The sequence below is a fragment of the Onychomys torridus genome, chromosome 4 (genome assembly GCF_903995425.1).
Source record: "Onychomys torridus chromosome 4, mOncTor1.1, whole genome shotgun sequence".
NCBI lineage: Eukaryota > Metazoa > Chordata > Mammalia > Rodentia > Cricetidae > Onychomys > Onychomys torridus.
In genome coordinates, this window is record NC_050446.1 from 68,214,294 (window position 1) to 68,230,959 (window position 16,666).

Sequence of the window (16,666 nt, forward strand, 5' to 3'; positions counted from 1 at the left end):
CGAAGGGGTGGTGGCGGGAGCTCTCGGATCCAGGATGAAGGAGGCGGAGGAGGTGCTCTTGGGGAAGACACTGCCGCTCCGTGAGTGATCTGAGATGTCTGCGTCCCTCAGTCCTGGACTAGATGGCCCCAGCGTTTTCTAGTCAACGCCTAACCCCCACATCCCTTTTTGTCTCGATCCTGGGATCCTGCTCCGGTGCCTTCCAAGGCTCTCGGGCTTAAGAGCCTGGACTCCTTTCCAACCTTTCAGGGGCTGGGGTAGAGCCTTGCGTATCCCTCGGACTCCTGAGGCATAGTTGACCTTACACTTTGCTCCTGCATCTTTCCCCAACCCCACGCCCTCGTGGACCGCTCCTTCACTGCCTTCCCGTCTCCCTGCAGCCCCCGAGCCGCGCCTGGGCCAGGACTCAGGATGGAGCCCTTCTGCAGAAGGCTTTGCTCAGGGCCTCAAAGACTTCCTGCCTGGTACGAACCCTGCCATCCTTGCTCTAAAGAGTCTCCCCCAGGGCTTGGCCGTGGGCCCCTCCCGCGCCAGGAAACAGCACTTGGGGGTCTGGTGTGTCGGAGAGCTCCTTCAGCTCGGACTGCATTGGGGACCTCTGGAAGTGGACTCCACCTTGGAGAAGCCACCGCACGAGGAGGTATTGAAGAACAGAACGTCTCCTGTCTCCTGTCTGAAAGTTTGAGGGAGGTTCAGAGTTTCCGGACAGCGCTTCCGGTTCGTTAGAAGTGGGGAGTTTTTAAAGCGCTGGGAAGTCGGTTTTGTCCCATCACTGCAGGACTGTCTTATCTTACCTAAGCTGCAGTAACTAAAGAATGCAGGTGCAAAAAGTTGTGAACCGAATTCCTAGGGTGTGGACAGTGACAAAGGTCAGAAACTAAGGTTACCAGGATCAGATCGAGCCTCGTCAACTAGTTAGCTAAATTACACGCCTCTTGTTACTCACCTGTAAAAGAAAGCAGTGGCTGTTACAAAGGTCATTTGAACACGGAAGGACACAATGCAAGTAAAAGGTGCACAGTGAGAACTGTTTAAAGTTAAAGCTGCTCTGCGGTGGGCGTCTTGTTAGTCCCAGCACTCGGAAGATAGAGAGGCATGTGGGTCTCTGTGAGTTCGAGGCCATCCTGATCTACAGTGTGAGGCTACACAGAAATCCTGGGGGGGGGGGGGCAGAGAGAGAGAGAGATTGATTCATCTTAGATTTATCCTAGAAAGGTTGCACCCAGACTTGATTTTGTTTTACTACTCACCCCCACCCCCCCATCAAAGGCATATGAAAAACCACTTTCGTTGTTTTGTTCTAGGACCTGTTACTAGGCTGGCCGGGAGCCATATGCACCTGGAAGCAGAGTTCAGCTTGGACCAGGTAAGTTACACAAGTGTGCATATAGATGATACTTAACTTGGGATGGAACCCGAAGCCGATTCTAGTTGTCTACCCAGTGGTCTTTTTCAGTGTGTCCTTCCAAAGATGTGGCGGAGCGGTCAGAGGACCCCAATGAAGAGGACCTCTTGCTCTGTTTTGCAGTTTGGTGCAGCCGTCTAGGCTTCAGAGTGATGGAAATGTGTCCCTGGTTTGGATCCATGAGAAGCTTCACCTGCAGGTGTACCAGACTGTGTTGCCAGGCTCTGAGTTGCTGCTGTGCCCACAGCCTCCCTCCCAGAGCTTAGGTGTCATGCACCCCAGGCAAGAGGAGAAAGCAGCTGCAGTGATGGCGGCAGAACAGAGGTCTGCTATGCAGGAGAAAGGGGCCTCCCCCCGAGAGGATGCAACAGAGTCTTGCACAGGTTTGTGCCCAGTGGACACTTGTTCAAGGTCATGTTGGCCACATATAAGACTGAGGCCTTCTGAGCTGTATGAGACCCTGTCTCAAAACAGACAAACAAGGGCTGGCCAATGGCTGAGTTAGCGAGGTACTTATGCACAAGCATGAGAACCAGACTTTGGATCCCAGCATCCATGCAAAAGCTGATTGTGGGGGCTACAGAGATGGCTCAGCAGTTAAGAGCGCTGGCCATGATGGCCACTTTTCCAAAGGATTCAAGTTCGATTCCCAGCACCCACACAGTAGTTCACAACTGTCTGTAACTCCAGTTCCAGGGGATATGGCATCCTTACACAGACATACATGCAGGCAAAACCCCAATGTACATTTAAAAAAAAAAAAAAAAAGCACACATTTATAAATCCAACTCTTAGGCAAGAAGGGACCAAAGGAAAAAACAGGTGGTTCTCTGGAGCTCCGGGCCAGTCAATGAACACCAGGTTCAATGAGAGACCCTGTCTCATTTAGGAGGACACCTGACATCAGCCTGTGAGTTTGCCCCTCATAAACAAACCCATACTATAAATGCCCACCCCCAGACTGTCACAAAACTGTCGGTGATAAGAAAAGCAGTTTGTGGCTCAGCCTGTAAAGGAGAACAGTAAAATTGTAATGAACTTTGAAAATCTGGTTTGAGCTAGAAGTGTGTTCAGTGGTAAGGGTTTGTAAAATGTGAGAAGTGCTATGCTCAATCTCTAGGCCTCCCAAAAGAGATAGAGAAAAGAGAAAAGGAAAGAAAACCTGGTTAAATGGATCTGGCCAAGGGCTAGGGATGTAGGTCAATGATAGGGCACTTGCCTTTCATGCTAAAGGACTTAGGTTCAGTCCCCCACTGAGAAAAACAAAAGCTCTGATTTTATTTTTATTTATTTATTATTATTATTATATTTGTGTTTTAATTTTACACATCAGCCATGGGTTCCCCTGTCCTCCCCCCTCCCAAAGCTCTGATTTTCAATAGGCCCAGGATATGACTCAGTGGTAGAATCATGTATACATAGAACCCTAAGGGGGGAGTTAATGGCTCAGTAGAGCTTATGGTTGTGTAAGGCCATGACATAGTAGACTTGGTTTTGTCCTTTACGTTTACTTATTTGCATATGTGTGAGAGCATGCAGAGTTGCTACACTGCCTATTCAGGTCAGAGAGCAATTTTCAGGCATTGGGTTCTCTCTGTGAAGGACCGGAGAATCAAACTCAGGTCACAGGCTTGATGGTAAGCAAGGTATCTCACTGGCTCAGGAGTTTTTGAACAAATGACGTAAGAAGTTTGGGGCTGTAAACTGTCATTTGATGTTTTCTGTTGGACCATGATAAGTCTTCCTTGGAATGTACAGTATAGATTTTTGTGACTTAAGAGTTTCCTGGAGCCAGGCAGTGGTGGCACACACCTTTAATCCCAACACTAGGAGGCAGGCAGGCAAATCTGAATAGACCAAGCGAGTTCCAGAACAGCCAGGGCTACACAGAGAAACCCTGTCTTGAAAAATCAGGAGGGGTTGGAGATTTAGCTCAGTGGTAGAGGGCTTGCCTAGCAAGCCCTGGGTTCAGTCCTCAGCTCTGGGGGGAAAAAAATGAAAGCAAGAAAAATCAGAAGGAGGAGGAGGATACCAAGTCAACATTAAAATATTTGTAAATAACTTACTCTGGCTGGGTGTTGGTGGCACACACCTTTAATGCCGGCACTTGGGAGGCAGAGCCAGGCAGATCACTGTGAGTTCGAGTCCAGCCTGGTCTACAGTGCGAGATTCAGGAAAGACACAAAGCTACACAGAGAAACCCTGTCTCGAAAAACAAAACAAAAAAATATATTTTACCTAACTTTGTGTACCACATTGTGCAGGCTTGAGGAGTTCAGAAGAGGGTGCTGGATCCCATTGGAACTTACCGATGGTTGTTAGCCATCATGTGGGTGATGAGAATTGAACCCTAGTCCCCTGGAAGAACAGTGTCCTTAGCTGCTGAGCTATAGGTCCAGCCCTACCTTGCCCTCTTACTCCCCAGTCCTGGTCCCCTTCATCCTCCCACACAGTATCCTTCTCCTTTGTGTCTTATCCCACATTGGGGCAGGGTTTAATTTCACAGATGAACTCGGGCGGGGAGATGTGAGGCCCAATCCTTTGTGTGTCTCCAGTGGAGAAGAAGAAGGCCATTACTCTGGAGTGGCCTTACTCTAGGGATTAACCAGGTGGCCACTTTGATATGCCTCCCCAGAAGGATTTGAGATTGGACAAGAAAGAGAAAGTGTAGCTCTTGGTCCAGGGAAGATACAGGTGTAGGTTTTTCCACTGAAGAATTGTCGCCCAGCAAGAAAACATGGAGTGTAATTCCCCAGTAATACTATCTGCCACCAAGCTTGGCTAACCCCTGCACCTCATCTTTTTCCTCAGATCCTGGTCATGAGTCACCCTATCATCTCCAAGGAGAAAATACTGTGGTAGGTTCTGGACCTGTGGCCCAAACCAGGGATCAACCTTTCAAGGGTAGCCAACCCCTTGGCTTGTTGCTTCAAGATGACGGCATGGGTAAGGAGTGCCTGCCACAGACACCACCTGAACTTCAGGGCGACTCAGCTGCCCAGAAGAGCCCCGGGAGCAATGAAGCCCATTTATCAACTCCCAGAGGGCCCCAGGTGCAGACCTGCCCAGCCAGGAAGTTACATGTCCCCAGCAGTGAGTGCCTGTCTACAGTAAAGATCTCAGAGCCCAGACCCCAGCTCCCTAACTTCCCTGTAGGGCGATGCTGCCCTCCTGACCCAGTAGGAAGCTCCTCAAAGCAGGGGCGCCGATACCGTTGTGGGGAGTGTGGCAAGGCGTTCCTGCAGCTCTGCCACCTCAAGAAACACGCATTTGTGCACGCAGACCATAAGCCCTTCCTGTGCCCAGAGTGTGGCAAGAGTTACAGCTCCGAGGAAAGCTTTAAAGCCCACATGCTGGGCCATCGAGGGGTGAGGCCCTTCCCTTGTGCACAGTGTGACAAGGCATATGGTACTCGCAGAGACCTCAGAGAGCATCAGGTGGTCCATTCAGGTGCCCGGCCCTTTGTGTGTGAGCAGTGTGGCAAAGCCTTTGCTCGCCGACCTTCCCTGCGGCTACACCGGAAGACCCACCAGATGCCAGATGCCCCTTCCCCGTGCCCGTGCCCAGTGTGTGGGCGGCTCCTGGCCACCCAGGGTTCACTACGGAACCACATGCGGCTCCACACTGGAGAAAAGCCCTTCCTGTGCCCTCACTGTGGCCGAGCATTCCGCCAGCGGGGCAACCTCCGAGGGCACTTGAGAATGCACACGGGGGAGCGCCCGTATCCATGTCCACACTGTGCCAATACATTCCCCCAGCTTCCCGAGCTGCGGCGCCATCTCATCTCCCACACTGGTGAGGCCTACCTGTGCCCCGTGTGTGGGAAGGCCCTCCGAGACCCGCATACGCTCCGTGCTCATGAGCGCCTACACTCGGAGGAGAGGCCCTTCCGGTGCCCCCAATGTGGCCGAGCTTATACACTGGCCACCAAGCTGCGCCGTCACCTCAAGTCCCACATGACAGACAAGCCCTACCAATGCCCTATCTGTGGCATGGGCTATGCCCTCCCTCAAAGCCTCAAGCGGCACCAGCTCAATCACCAGCCTGGGGTTTCCTCCAGCCCTTCTCTACCTCCCACTGCCTCAGAGCCCACCATGGTGCTCCTACAAAGTGAGCCAGAGCTGCCAGACACATGCAACCAACAGGAAGTGCCCCCACATGGGAGTATTGTGGAGGTCACCGTCTCTGAGAACCAGGAAAAGTGCTTTATGGTACCGGAGGAGCCAGCCCCTGGCCCCAGCCTGGTGCTGATCCACAAGGACGTGGGCTTTAGTGGCTGGGCCGAGGAGGTAGAGGTAGAAGCGGGCACCTGACTCCCTCACCGTGTCCACCCCCATCCCTACAGGAGCTCCCTATAAAGACTGTTCTAGCAGTGTGTGTCTGTATGCTGTTCTCTGGGTCTCCTGATGGGCGCAGGAACCAAGTTGACTGCCTGTAGGTTTGGAAAAGTTCAGGTAACTCCACATGTCACATGGCCTTGGTAGTTCAGGTTTTAGTTATTTGGGCTGCTTTTCACGGCATCTAAGGCAGTGATTCTCAACCTGTGGGTAGTGACCCCTTTGGGTGTCAAACAACCCTTTCACAGGGGTTCCCAAGACTATTGGGAAAACGCATACTGACATTACAGTTCATAACTAGCAAATTTACAGCTATGAAGTAGCAACAAAAATAATTTTATCAGTGGGGGTCACCACAACATATTAGAGGGTCAAAACGTTAGGGAGGTTGAGAACCACTGGTCTAAAGGTTGTGAAAAGCTGGAGGACAACAAACAATGTGGGTAATGGTGTGTGGATTGTGCACAGGCTTGGCCCACAGGGAAGGCGTGAGCATCTACCGTGAGCCTTGACAACGGGAGATGTTGGGGTGGAACAAACAGGTAGCTGGGCGTGGTGCACATCTTGAAACCCAGCACTCAGCGAGGCAAGATCACTGCAAATTTGAGGCCATGCTGGACTACATAAAGGGACCCGTCCCAGGGAGGGGGGGGGGCTTGTTTCACTGAGCTCTGGTGTGTTGGAAATTACTGGGTAGGCTGGGTGTACTAGCTCTCACCTGGAATCCCTGCCCCTGGATCACAAGCTTTAGACCCACCTGGCCTCACTAGGAAGACAAATCATTGGATAGGAGTTCAGAAGGGACACATTAATTCGTAGTATGATAGTGTAATGTGGCCTGGGTCCCCAAGAGCCTCCCTAGGGATAACAAGAGCACACCTTGACGGTGGGCCAGGCTTAGTGTGAACTTAACCATGTTGTAAGTCCTATCTTTTATTTTTTTTTCTTAACATAAAAAAGACAGAAGTAGCCAGGCTGTGGTGATGCACACCTTTAATTCCAGCACTCAGGAGGCAGAGAAGACAGGTGTAAAGTGCTTTAACTATTCTAATCACAGCCATGAAGTCTCGCTGTTCTACTTTATGCTGTGGGTAGACTTCCAGTATTGGAACTACACTCTTGGTTCACCTGGACTTGGTAGATGAGTGGATATTGAGGAGGTTGGATGGGGGGACTGCAGGCTGGAAGGCAGGAATGGAGATGTCATTCCAAAGAGGTCATCAGAAGACCTCTAGCGAAGTGACAAGCAGAGTGAGTAACAGTGGGTAATGGGAACCTGGTCGAAAAGCTAGGTGGTAGGCAGAGGAAAGAGGACAAACCCAGTGTTGTACCCAACAAGGTGTAGAGGGTTCAGGGTAGACTGGGGATGGTGGGTGTGGGATATTTGTACACTGTGTGAAGGTATATCACTGTGATTGGTTTAGTAAAGAGCTGAATGGCAAATAGCTAGGCAGGAGGTATAGGTGGGACTTCTGGGCAGAGAGAGAAGAAATAAGAAATGAATCTAGGCCCTCAGGAGACACCAAGGAGACTCAGAACGAATTGAACACACAGAATGGAATGATGGTAAAAAGCCATGAGGAGCCGGGTGGTGGTGGTGCACACCTTTAATCCCAGCTCTCGGGAGGTAGAGCCAGGCGGATGTCTGAGTTCGAGGCCAGCCTGGGCTACCAAGTGAGTTCCAGTAGAGGCGCAAAGCTACACAGGGAAACCCTGTCTCGAAAAACCAAAAACAAACAAACAAACAAACAAAAAGCCATGAAGAAAACATTAATTAAAAAGTTATAAAAACTAGTTAGGAACAAGCCTAAGCTGTAGGCTGAGCTTTCATAATTAGTGTCTGTCATTATTTGGGAGCTGGCTGGCAGGACAGAGAAAGATGGGAAAGACAAAGGTGTAGGCTAAAATGGAAGTTCTGGGTGGATATGTTCTCTGGGAGGCACGAGTGATGGAATTCAGAGATAGTGGCTAAAGAGCCATCATGAGCCTCGGTCCACAACATTCCATGTCTGGGCTGAGGTAGGCTTTGAGAGCTATAAGAAGCAAGCCGTTGGGGAAAGGGGCTGGGTCACTTAGCAAATAGATGGCCTTGGAAGCTATGAGAGCCCTGGGGCGGCTCTGAACCTTGGCCAAGGCAGCCCTACTCAGGTGAGTGGGGAAGGCTCACCAGGGGGAGTGGAGATCAACATCAAATGGAAGAGAAAACCCTGAGAAGTGTGTCACTAGAGCTAAAGAGTGTGGCGGAAGGCGGTCAGCGCACCACTGCCTTTGGGGTTGAAGCCCATGAGGTGACTGGTGAGTGGGGAGGTCTTAGAAGCCACACTGGATTCTCTGAGGAAAAGAAGAAGGGGAGACAGGAAGTGTAGATGTGTTTATTGTTTCAGATGCATGTGTGCAGTGGAATAAGTGGACGTCAGAGGACAAGCATGGAGGAGTGGTTCACTCCTACCATATTTATCCTGGGGATTGAACTCAGGTTGCCAGGCTTAGCAGCAATCACCTTTACCTACTGAACCATCTTGTAGGGTCCAAGGAAGCAGACTTTTCTTTTTTTAAGGTTTTTCAAAACAGGGTTTCTCTATGTAACTGTCTAGCTGTCCTGGAACTTGTTTTGTAGACCAGGCTGGCCTCCCTCCTGCTGCCTGCCAATCTGAATAGCTCAGTGGTAGAGTGTATCTAAAATTGTCCAGTGGGAGGAAAGAGGCCACTTCACATAGCCTGGAAAATAGTTGCTAAGATTAGTTTTAGTCAATCCTGACTCTTGAAGCTCACCTGAGCCCCTTTCTATCTCTTTCCCACTGATATGTTTATCTAATTATTCTTTCTTAATAAAAAATCAGGAATCAGATATTGGGGTAAGAACCTGAGTGATCAGAAAAGTGATGGAGAAGCCACCAATGAATTCTTACTACTTCTGTTTCTCCATCCAAAAGGACTGAGATCTTCTCTCAGCCCTGGCTTACTAATTCCTGTAGTGGGTAGCCATCCCAGCCTTGGCCTGGAAGTTCCAACCCCCATTGAGGCTTTGGTAATGGTCACGCCTACAAGGCAGGCCTGAGAGAGGACGCTGAAGACCCAGGATCAAGAGGAGAGGCTTCTCTTGGTTCAAGGACCCTGGACGCTGGAGGTAGACAGAGCAGAGTTCTCCAGAGAACACCGCCAGACTGCGCCATACCTTTCCCAGACCCTGCAACCTACCTATCCCTTCATTTGTAAGTTACCTACAAAATAAACCTCCCTTTTAACTACATGGAGTGGCTTTAATTTCACCAATAAATTCCTGTCTCCTCTCTGTCTTCAGTCCTCTAAAACCTCTATGGTTAGTTTTGGTTAGCTATTGCCTAAGTCTGCCCTCTGACTCAAAGCAAACTTTATTATCAGAATGCAATCAAAATGTCACACATTTCCCCTTTTTGTCTAAATAAAAAGGGAAGGTTTTAACTAACATAGTAAAACTATATAATAAGAACAATTGTCAGTTAATTATATTCACAATGTCCAGTCCATTTGCATTTGGCAAATTCAGAGACAATACTCCATTTTCTATCCTATCTTGGTGAGTCCAAAGTTTTGTACCTAATTCACTTTCTGTCCTAACTTGCATTACCAACACAAAACTATCCTTTTATGTCTCTCAACTTTATATACTTTACACCTCTTTTAGTGAGTTTTTTTCTGAATTTGATAACAAGGAAAACTATAATTGTATATACCTAGTCTTCAACTCCATCAGAGACCCGAAGAGGATATAATATTATCTGAGTAAACAGGAAGTACAGCAAACAACTTCCAAAACTAAGAAATGACAGAAATAGCTGGCTTCCTGGACAGTCACCCAAGGTTCCTCTATAACGTGGGGGCATTCATCTTTGGCAAATAGGTCCACAATACCTGACAGACTTCTGTGAAGCAGGAATTTTGAAGGACTGTCCTGTCTTGTCTTTGTAAAGTTCGGCAGTCACTTTATTTTGTGTCCTGCTTGTCTAATTTAGACAGCACACTGTCAGCAGTTGAGGCAATTCTTGCCCAATGGCTAACTTTTTACAAAGAAAGTAAACTCCATATGGAGTTTCTTCAATGCCCATCATCATCTCAGAAGTAGATTGGTGCTGCCAGGAGCAGGCATATCTCATAATCATTAAGATCCTTATATAATTAAAACATCTTAAATATCATATTCTACAGATCTCTGAAGTGTTTAAAGACCATAAAATATCTTTGTTTTGACCTTTAAAATATATCTAACATGACTACAAGTTTGATTGTAATAGGTGACTAACTACTAACCTGCATTTCTTTATTATCCTAAATAGTTTGTAATAATAACTTTCACAGACTAGAAGTTTACATTAACTGTTAAGTGAGCTGCATAGGTACAATACTTTAAACAAGAGTAGAAATGTATGTACACTGTATTCTAACAAAAATAACCTTTAAATCTGTATCAATATAAAAAAATATCTTAAACAAGAGTAGAGCTATATATACAGTATAGCAAAAATAACCTCAAGTTTGTATCATTTTACAGAAATCCATACCAATGTAAAATATAAGACTAGTAGTTGCTATTTTGGTTTAAAAGTAGATTCAATAATCTACCCTTTTATCCTATCATTTCTATATCCTCCCTTTTTCTTTTCAGAATGAGATCCCTGAATCTAATCTCCTTTGTTCAGCTTTTTTTCCTGACCATTACCAATAACAACTTGTAACCAACCCCCCTAAATTATAACAAATATTCATAACCCACTAAACAACCAAAACCAGCTCACCCTGTCTCTTGGGAATGTGGGCATTGAAAGGTTTCTGTACCCTGATATTAAGCCTCTCTGCTGGTGCAGTAAGCTGAATCAAGCTGAATTAAGAATAAAAGACCAAATTTATTGGACAAAATGTTCTCATGGTGATTTTTCTGGCCCCCAGAGATGAGATTGACAGAGGAGACTGGAAAAAACTGCCTGGCCATTCTCTATGAGTCAGTTTAAATACCCTGTAGATACACTCTTGAGTAGCTCTGGGGAGGAACCGCCACTTGGCAGGTTTTCTGAGAGAAGGCAGGGTTTGGAATGGGAGAGAGTGAAGCTGGAGCAGAGCTTCCAACTTAAACAGGCATCATGTTCTTAAAATTACTTCCTGTTGTCTGGGGTGGGGTGGGGCAACAGCCTCTCTAGGGGACCCTGAGAAAATCGAGATACTGAGATAATGGTCAAGTCCGGGGAGAGCACGCTCTATCATTTGCTTGCTGCCAGTCTCTGTGTGACAGGAAAGTGCAGGCCTTATCTGAAGCCCTGGCTGGAGTAGTGCATGAGGCTGCACCATCTCAGCTACCCAACTTGAAAGTGTCCTGAGCAGTTTGTAGTCCAAAGATGATCTTTGGGTGGTTTTTGTCAGCTTAGTGGCATTACCATGAACCAGGTGGAATCATTATTGTGGAGATCCATCATCCTTTTGGAGCCTTCAACAGTCACTGTTAGGAATGGTCATGGTTCACTGCAAAAAATTTAAACGTTTTAAGTGTCCTATGCAGCAGATCTCAGCAGAGAGGTTAAAGGATCACAATTTGTTAAGTACATCTGGAGTACACAAACTTAATTCCTAGTTACCTGATTCAGACTCAAGCCTACAATCACGTACAGAAAGCTAGATTAAGTCTTTTTCTAAAATTAGTTAGTACTCTATATGACTATTAACATCATGACAGAAAGTTTAAAATACATACGTGTATATATATATAAATTTTATAAATTTTATTATAATATTTATACCTTAAGGAAAGTTTTAGAGTCAAAATAAAACCAAAGGATGATGAGATTAGTGGCAATAGAACAACCTCTTAAGTTTGGTTTTCCTTCTGCCCCATATCAGGTGGCTCTTCTGACATGAGACAGAGATTTCGGATTTTTCTTTAACAAGCATGCTTGGGTTTAGAAAAGAAGAGCCACCACGCTCCAACTCCAAAACCAGCTTTAATTTTTAATTGAACTGGGACTGCACAAAGACTGTTTGCCTTATATGTCTGTAGAGAACAGCAGAAACAGACATTTGAGAAGTCCTATGAAATTCTATCCTGTTGAAAATGTGAGATACCAACAGGCCAATTTACTCTTTTTCTTGGGACATTTTCTCTGGATGATTCATCCTTTTTCTTCAGATGTCTCATTTGTCCAGTGGTCTTCAGATTGCTTCGTTGGATTCCTACATTTTCCTGGAAGACAAAAACAAAACCCCGTGCCAACCCTAACTTTGGGGAGTTTCTCTTTTGGGCAGATTATATCTGATCAAATGAAAGGCATTTGTTAGTCTTATAAGTAGTTTAGATTGAATGGTCATGCTGGTTGATGAACTATCACCTCTTCTAATCAAGAGGTCTCTCCTGTTTGAATCTAGTCTTTATCAATTTTGATGGTATCCATAGCTTTCCTTCTCCTGTGGAAATAAAAGCAAAACCTCTTCCCCAGTGTAACACATATCCTGATTTCAATTCTGTGATCAATATATCTTTAAAGTATACAGGTTGGTTTAATGTAGCGTTTTTTTTCTTGCAGGAGGCTGTGGGAGTATACAGCAGGGGATAACTAGTATTTAACAGGTCAACACACCAGACGGAGAGCCCTACTTGGCAAAGCTGTAGAGTTACTGACTGTAAATGATCAGTTGCTCCTGTCTGTAATTTCTCTCATGTGCCATTGTATTTCTCCTTTAAAAAGAACAACTATGCCGGGCAGTGGTGGTGTATGCCTTTAATCCCAGCACTTGGGAGGCAGAGCCAGGCGGATCTCTGTGAGTTCAAGGCCAGCCTGGTCACGGAGTGAGTTCCAGGAAAGGTGCAAAGCTACACAGAGAAACCCTGTCTCGGGGAAAAAAAACAAAAAACACCTGTGTGTTTCCTTCCATAGCTCATTGGTGGTGTGTTTTACATCTTTGGGTACACATATAGCTGTGGATGGTCAGGAAGATGCTTTCTGCTTAAGCTATATAATTCTGATAATACTAGACTATTTTTCATAACTGACACAGGAAAGTACAGTATTCTCAATTACAAAGACAGCCTTTTACACATTTAGCTAACACCTTAGAGCAAATTCAAAACATTAGCTGCCCCTGCAGAGAATATACAAACATAAGATCCAGGTGTTTATTGTTAAGTCAAGGTCAGACATGAAGCAACTTTGGTAGACATAACCTCCTGCAGTACGTACCCCAACCACTCAGGGTTCAGCCAACTAACTGTTACTGTTAAGTTCTGAATTTCAATGTCTTTCTCTGTCTGGGAATGCTAACCACTCAGGATACATTCGTGGCCAGGCATTACTCACTGCGGGTCAGTGCGATCTTCCTAGCCTGAGAGAAATCATGTGATTCCTTACATGTATCAGTTTGGCTGTCTCTGATTGGTTACAGAATAAATGCTTTGTGACCCTGAAAATGTAACTGATATTTGTGCAGAGTTTGGCTGTGGAAGGAGCAATGTAAGGAACTGTGTAAGAGCTGTGCTGTGCTGTGAGTGAGTGAGTGAGTGAGTGAGGGAGTGAGGGAGGGAGTGAGTGTGGGGGTGTGTGCAGAGGGAGCTGAGGAGACAAGATGAGTAGCTAAGCAGGAGAGAGAGCAAGAGAGATTTTTAGAGAAGACTTTTTTAAGATGAAGTAAAAGAAAGTTCCACCAGAAAGTATGTGTTTTCTTATTTCCCCTCAGATAGAAAAGTCTAGCCCTCACTCAATTCATGGTTTTTCCATACCCTGGTTCTGACTGGAGGCTGGCCCTCCAGGTTAGCAATATTTTCTATTATCCAGTGTCTTTCCTCAGCTGTCATTCCTTTCTCACTAGCATTAAAAATAAATAAATAAATAAAGTTAATAAAGCACTGTGCAATCTCTCTCTGGGGGGGTCTTTATAACCTTTCTGCTTATTAAGCATATCTTCTAGAATATCATTAGATCTCTCTATAACTGCTTGCCCTGTAGGATTGTGTGGTATACCTGCAATACACTTTATGTTGTAATATGCAAAAAAAACTGTTCCTTTTTAGTGGAGACATATGCTAGATCATTGTCAGTCTTAATTTGTACAATTATCTCATGATGGCCATAACTTCTAATAAATGTGTAATCAGCCTTTTCAGAACTCAGAGCAGTTGCCCGTTAAAATCCTGAATATTTTAATTTTCCAAACTCTGCAAAATGAAACACATCTGTTTGTCAAATTTCATTTCTTTGAGTATCCTTTAGATTACTTCCTGTGGGTCGTGGAGTTTGGTTATACAAAGAACAAGTAGAATGTGGTGTGGCAGTGGCCCAGAGGAGGGGTCCAGTGGAAGCCTGCAATCCACAGGGAGAAGGAGCCAGCCATCTGAAAAGCGGACACAGGGGACTGTGTGGAAAAGCATGTGTGTCAGGAGCTGCCTGAATGCAGGACCGGCCAGTCATGGATGGCTAACTCTGCTTGGAGCCCAGGCCCCTGTGGGTTTGGGCGGCTGGAGGTTGCTGTAGAGAGGCTGCAATGGGAAAACCCAGACTTGCTCAGAGGGCCTCGGGCAAGAAAGGAAAGGCTGTGGCCGCTGCAGCTCTGAGCTCTGGCTGCTGCAAAGCCAGGGTTGAGAGGCTCTCTCAGTTGGGGGATCGTCTAGAGAAGGTTGGCTTTTGGGCACATCCTGAGGGGAGATTATTGCTAAGGATACAAAATGCTGGAACCCTCAAACCTCATTGGTTGGAGTATAAACTAGTACAACCATTTAGGACAGATGTTTGTTGTAGTTACTTAGATAAATATTATGCCTGCTTTATGCCCAGAAATCCCCATCCCCTGGGCATTTACCCAACAGAAGTGAGTTACACAAAAACATGCATTCACGGGGCAGTGGTGTATCGCTGTGAGTTTGAGACCAGCCTGGGGTACCGAGTAAGTTCTGGGACAGCCAGGGCTGTTACACAGAGAAACTGTGTCTAAACCAAACCAAACCAAACCAAACCATGTCTTCAGGAATAGGGGCCAATGAGCTGGAAAGAGGTTGGGAGCACGTGCCATGTAAGCTTGCAGACCTGAGTTTGATCCCCAGAACCCACAGTGGAAAGAGAGCTGAGTCCCAGAAGTTATCCTCTGACTTTCACATGCACACTGTGGCATGTACCCATATGTTTTCACACACTTCACACACACACACACACACACACACACACACACACACACACACACAATCAAGTCAATAAAGTTACAAAAAAAAAAAAAACCCACAGAAAACTATTCACAGTGTTCCCAAACTATAAGTTCATCCAAATGCTCATTACCAGAGAAATAATAAAAATAAAGACAGGTGTGATTACCTTAGGTTCAAGGTCAGCTGCAGCTATACAGCAAGACTTTGTCTCAAAAAAACTCACAGGGGCTGGAGAGATGGCTCAGAGGTTAAGAGCACTAACTGCTCTTCCAGAGGTCCTGAGTTCAATTCCCAGCAACCACATTGGTGGCTCACAACCATCTGTAATGAGATCTGGTGCCCTCTTCTGGCCTGCAGGCATACATGCTGTATAGATAATAAATAAATAAATCTTCAAAACAAAACAAACAAACAAACAAAAAACTCACAGAAGGGACAGAGAAGTAAACTGTGCACTATCCATGCAAAGACCTGCACATTTGATGAGCATGCCATGGATGGATCCATGAAACCACGTGTGAGCTAGAGGAGACAGACACAAAGGAGATGTTGTTATGTTACACCCTGTGGGGTTCAAACATAGACAAAGCTGGTCTGTGTCAGGATGGTGTCCACTAGAGGGGAGGCTGCAGGCTGACAGGAAGGGACCTTTGGGGGCTGGTCCAATAGGGATGTACATGAAATGTAGAATTAAATGATTTTGACTTGTAAACATTTTGCGAGCCTTATTTTAAGAGGCATACATGATACAGAATTACTGTGCATTTGTTGATGGGGAAAGGGCCATCAGTATTTCTCAATAGGTAAAGACATCTTTGTTATACCTGAGTCCCTGATTCAGTCCATGAGACTCAGAGGGTGGAAGGAGAGAACTGACCTCCACATGTGGACACACAAATAAATACATGTAATTTAATTTGTTTAAAAAAAAAAAGAAAAGCGTTTGTTTGTTTGAGACAGGATCTCTCTAGGCAGTCCTGATTGTCCTGGAGCTTTTGAAATAGACCAGGTTGGCCTCAGAATCATAGACATCCTCCTGCCTCTGCTCCCCAGTGCAGGGATTATAAAGGTGTGCACCACACACAGCTGCATATGTTTTTGAAAGTTATATTTCAGCTGGGCATCGGTGGTAGCACACACCTTTAATCCCAGTACTCAGGAGGCAAAGGCAGATGGATCTCTGTGAGTTCAAGGACAGCCTGGTTTACAGAGTGAGTTCCAGGAAGGTCAAGGCTGTTAACACAAAGAAACCTGTCTCAAAAAGAAAAAAAGAAAAAAAAAAAAAGTGGCTGGAGAGATGGCTCAGCGGTTAAGAGCACTGACTGCTCTTTCAGAGGACCCAACTTTGATGCCCAGCATTCACATTGGGTCGCTCATAACTGCCTGTAAGTAACTCCAGGTCCAGGGGATTTGCCTCGGGTATCAGCACTCACATGCATATACCCACACACAGACATACACATAGTAAAAATAATAAATTTTAGAAAGAAAAGCCATAATATATGTGATGTGATGTGTGTGTGTGTGTGTGTGTGTGTGTGTGTGTGTGTGTGTGTTTTATAGGTATGAAAATCTGTAAGAAGTGGACCACTCAGGAATTAAGCGGACTGTGGAAGTTCCAGTCTCCAGTTCTCTGCCAACAGTGTTTCTCTCCAGACTACACATGACCCCAAACAGCCAGCCCTGATGAAGTCAAGACAAAGCTAGTGTCCCTTAATTCCCAGGTGTACGTGCTCTTTGTCCCTCTGTTCTATTTAGACCCAAGACTAATAT

General features: G+C 46.0%; 1 protein-coding gene across 1 annotated transcript; it reads left to right on the forward strand.

Annotated features, from left to right (window-relative positions):
- The first annotated feature begins 3 nt into the window (after positions 1-3).
- On the forward strand, positions 4-6,063 carry Znf408 (zinc finger protein 408). The gene is made up of 5 exons (XM_036185014.1): positions 4-80; positions 381-640; positions 1,305-1,366; positions 1,529-1,788; positions 4,217-6,063. Exons 1-5 carry the CDS (start codon positions 35-37, stop codon positions 5,716-5,718), a joined length of 2,130 nt encoding a protein of 709 aa, XP_036040907.1. The 5' UTR covers positions 4-34; the 3' UTR covers positions 5,719-6,063.
- Positions 6,064-16,666: the final 10,603 nt, after the last annotated feature.